This window comes from Bombus affinis, unplaced genomic scaffold (assembly GCF_024516045.1).
Source record: "Bombus affinis isolate iyBomAffi1 unplaced genomic scaffold, iyBomAffi1.2 ctg00000128.1, whole genome shotgun sequence".
NCBI lineage: Eukaryota > Metazoa > Arthropoda > Insecta > Hymenoptera > Apidae > Bombus > Bombus affinis.
Window position 1 is genome coordinate 112436 of NW_026108856.1, and position 1596 is coordinate 114031.

General features: G+C 31.0%; 1 protein-coding gene across 1 annotated transcript; it reads right to left on the bottom strand.

Annotated features, from left to right (window-relative positions):
- Nucleotides 1-423: 423 nt before the first annotated feature.
- On the bottom strand, nucleotides 424-1029 carry LOC126927536 (immediate early response 3-interacting protein 1-like; the record flags this gene model as incomplete). Its single annotated transcript, XM_050743618.1, has 3 exons — nucleotides 424-527; nucleotides 602-703; nucleotides 906-1029. Coding segments are annotated over 3 exons (297 nt in total), but the record flags the coding sequence as incomplete, so codon positions are not given.
- Nucleotides 1030-1596: the final 567 nt, after the last annotated feature.

Sequence of the window (1596 nt, forward strand, 5' to 3'; positions counted from 1 at the left end):
ATGTTTAGTGCAGATGGAACAGGAACTGCTAGATAACGTGGAAAGAAATATTCTAAAAAGTTCGAAATGATGAATGATATTTTAGATAAATATTTAAGTATATATGGAAATATATGTATTTTGATATGATAAAAGGTTTGTTGTGTATTACTGCATTATCGTATGAAGAATTTTTTGTCTTCACTACGATGATTAGAAAAATATGTAAAACGTATCCAACATAATTAAACAATTGGAAGCTTATAAAATAATATAAAAATAAATAAGAAGTGATATAGGTAGAAACAACATATATAAATACTGCTATCTTTTAAAATACTTGCAGTACAAAAATATGCTGAAGCACGATATAATAAAAAATACTTTACTCTTCGATACAAAAGTAAAAATAAAAGAATGTAATTTTGCGTTTATGTACATCACTTTTCACAGCTCATTGTCCTTTTATTTACACCATCAATCGTTTCTTTCACCCAAGCACCAATTATTCACAATTATTGTTACGATATTTAGGAATATCAATGGAACTGCAACAAACAACATATTTGTGTTATATTTAAATTTATTATCAAACGAATTAAAATAATTTGTTTGTAATTACTTCGTGCCACCGTTCGTATGGACCTAATAAGGTTCAAAATTTGTGACTTTACTGTAGGAGGTTCTCCGAAGCCTTGAACATTTTGCCACGACGCCCAACCAACTGTAACAATGTTTAAACAAAAATTAAGTAATATATTCCAACATACAAGTAAAAACATATACATATGATTTATATATTTATCATACTACGCGATATATGTAAATACAATAGATAACATAACCTACAAATTCTTCATTTCCATGCAGGGGAAAAGTTCAGTATAAAAGAATAATACACACAAAAATATGATGATATTGTGTACCTTTTGCAAGAAATCTTTCTTCGTTTAAATCGCAGATCGCATTCAAACACAACACAGTCGCTTCAAAAAGTGTCCAAAGTGTAAACGCCACATTATATCGATATGATGAATGATAACATTGAGAATATCACGCAGCGCCACTATCGTAGGGAAAGGTAAAACAGCTTCATACGCATCAAACAATCAATTTGTATTGATTAGGAACCGTCCTGCCATCTTCCGTGTTCAGATGGAAACTAGCAATTAAAAAAGTGGCGTTATGCGAGAAATTTGAATTAAAATTTATTTTTACTATGTCAAAATATATTTAGAGTAATCTCGAGCGATTTAAATATCGCTCGAGATTCCAAAAATAAGATAATCTTGGATTTCATCGATAACGTTTTACAAATGCTTGCAAAAATAGTACTATATGGAAACTAAGAGCCTTAAAACGATATTCGAAAGAATCGGTAGACTTTACAAGTAACTTAACAACGCGATAATACAACGGATGGTTGGGAGCATTATTCTATTTATAATAATTGAACGACAAAGCGCACCTTCTTGGCACTAACGCTTTTGGAACAGGAGTACGAGTGTTTCTAGACGATTCGACGCTCTCTTCTCAATTGAGTTACGTTAACGATTCATGTGTGCCGATTTAGTTATAGAACTTAGAGTTCATTTCATGCTACCCTCGATCGTTCAT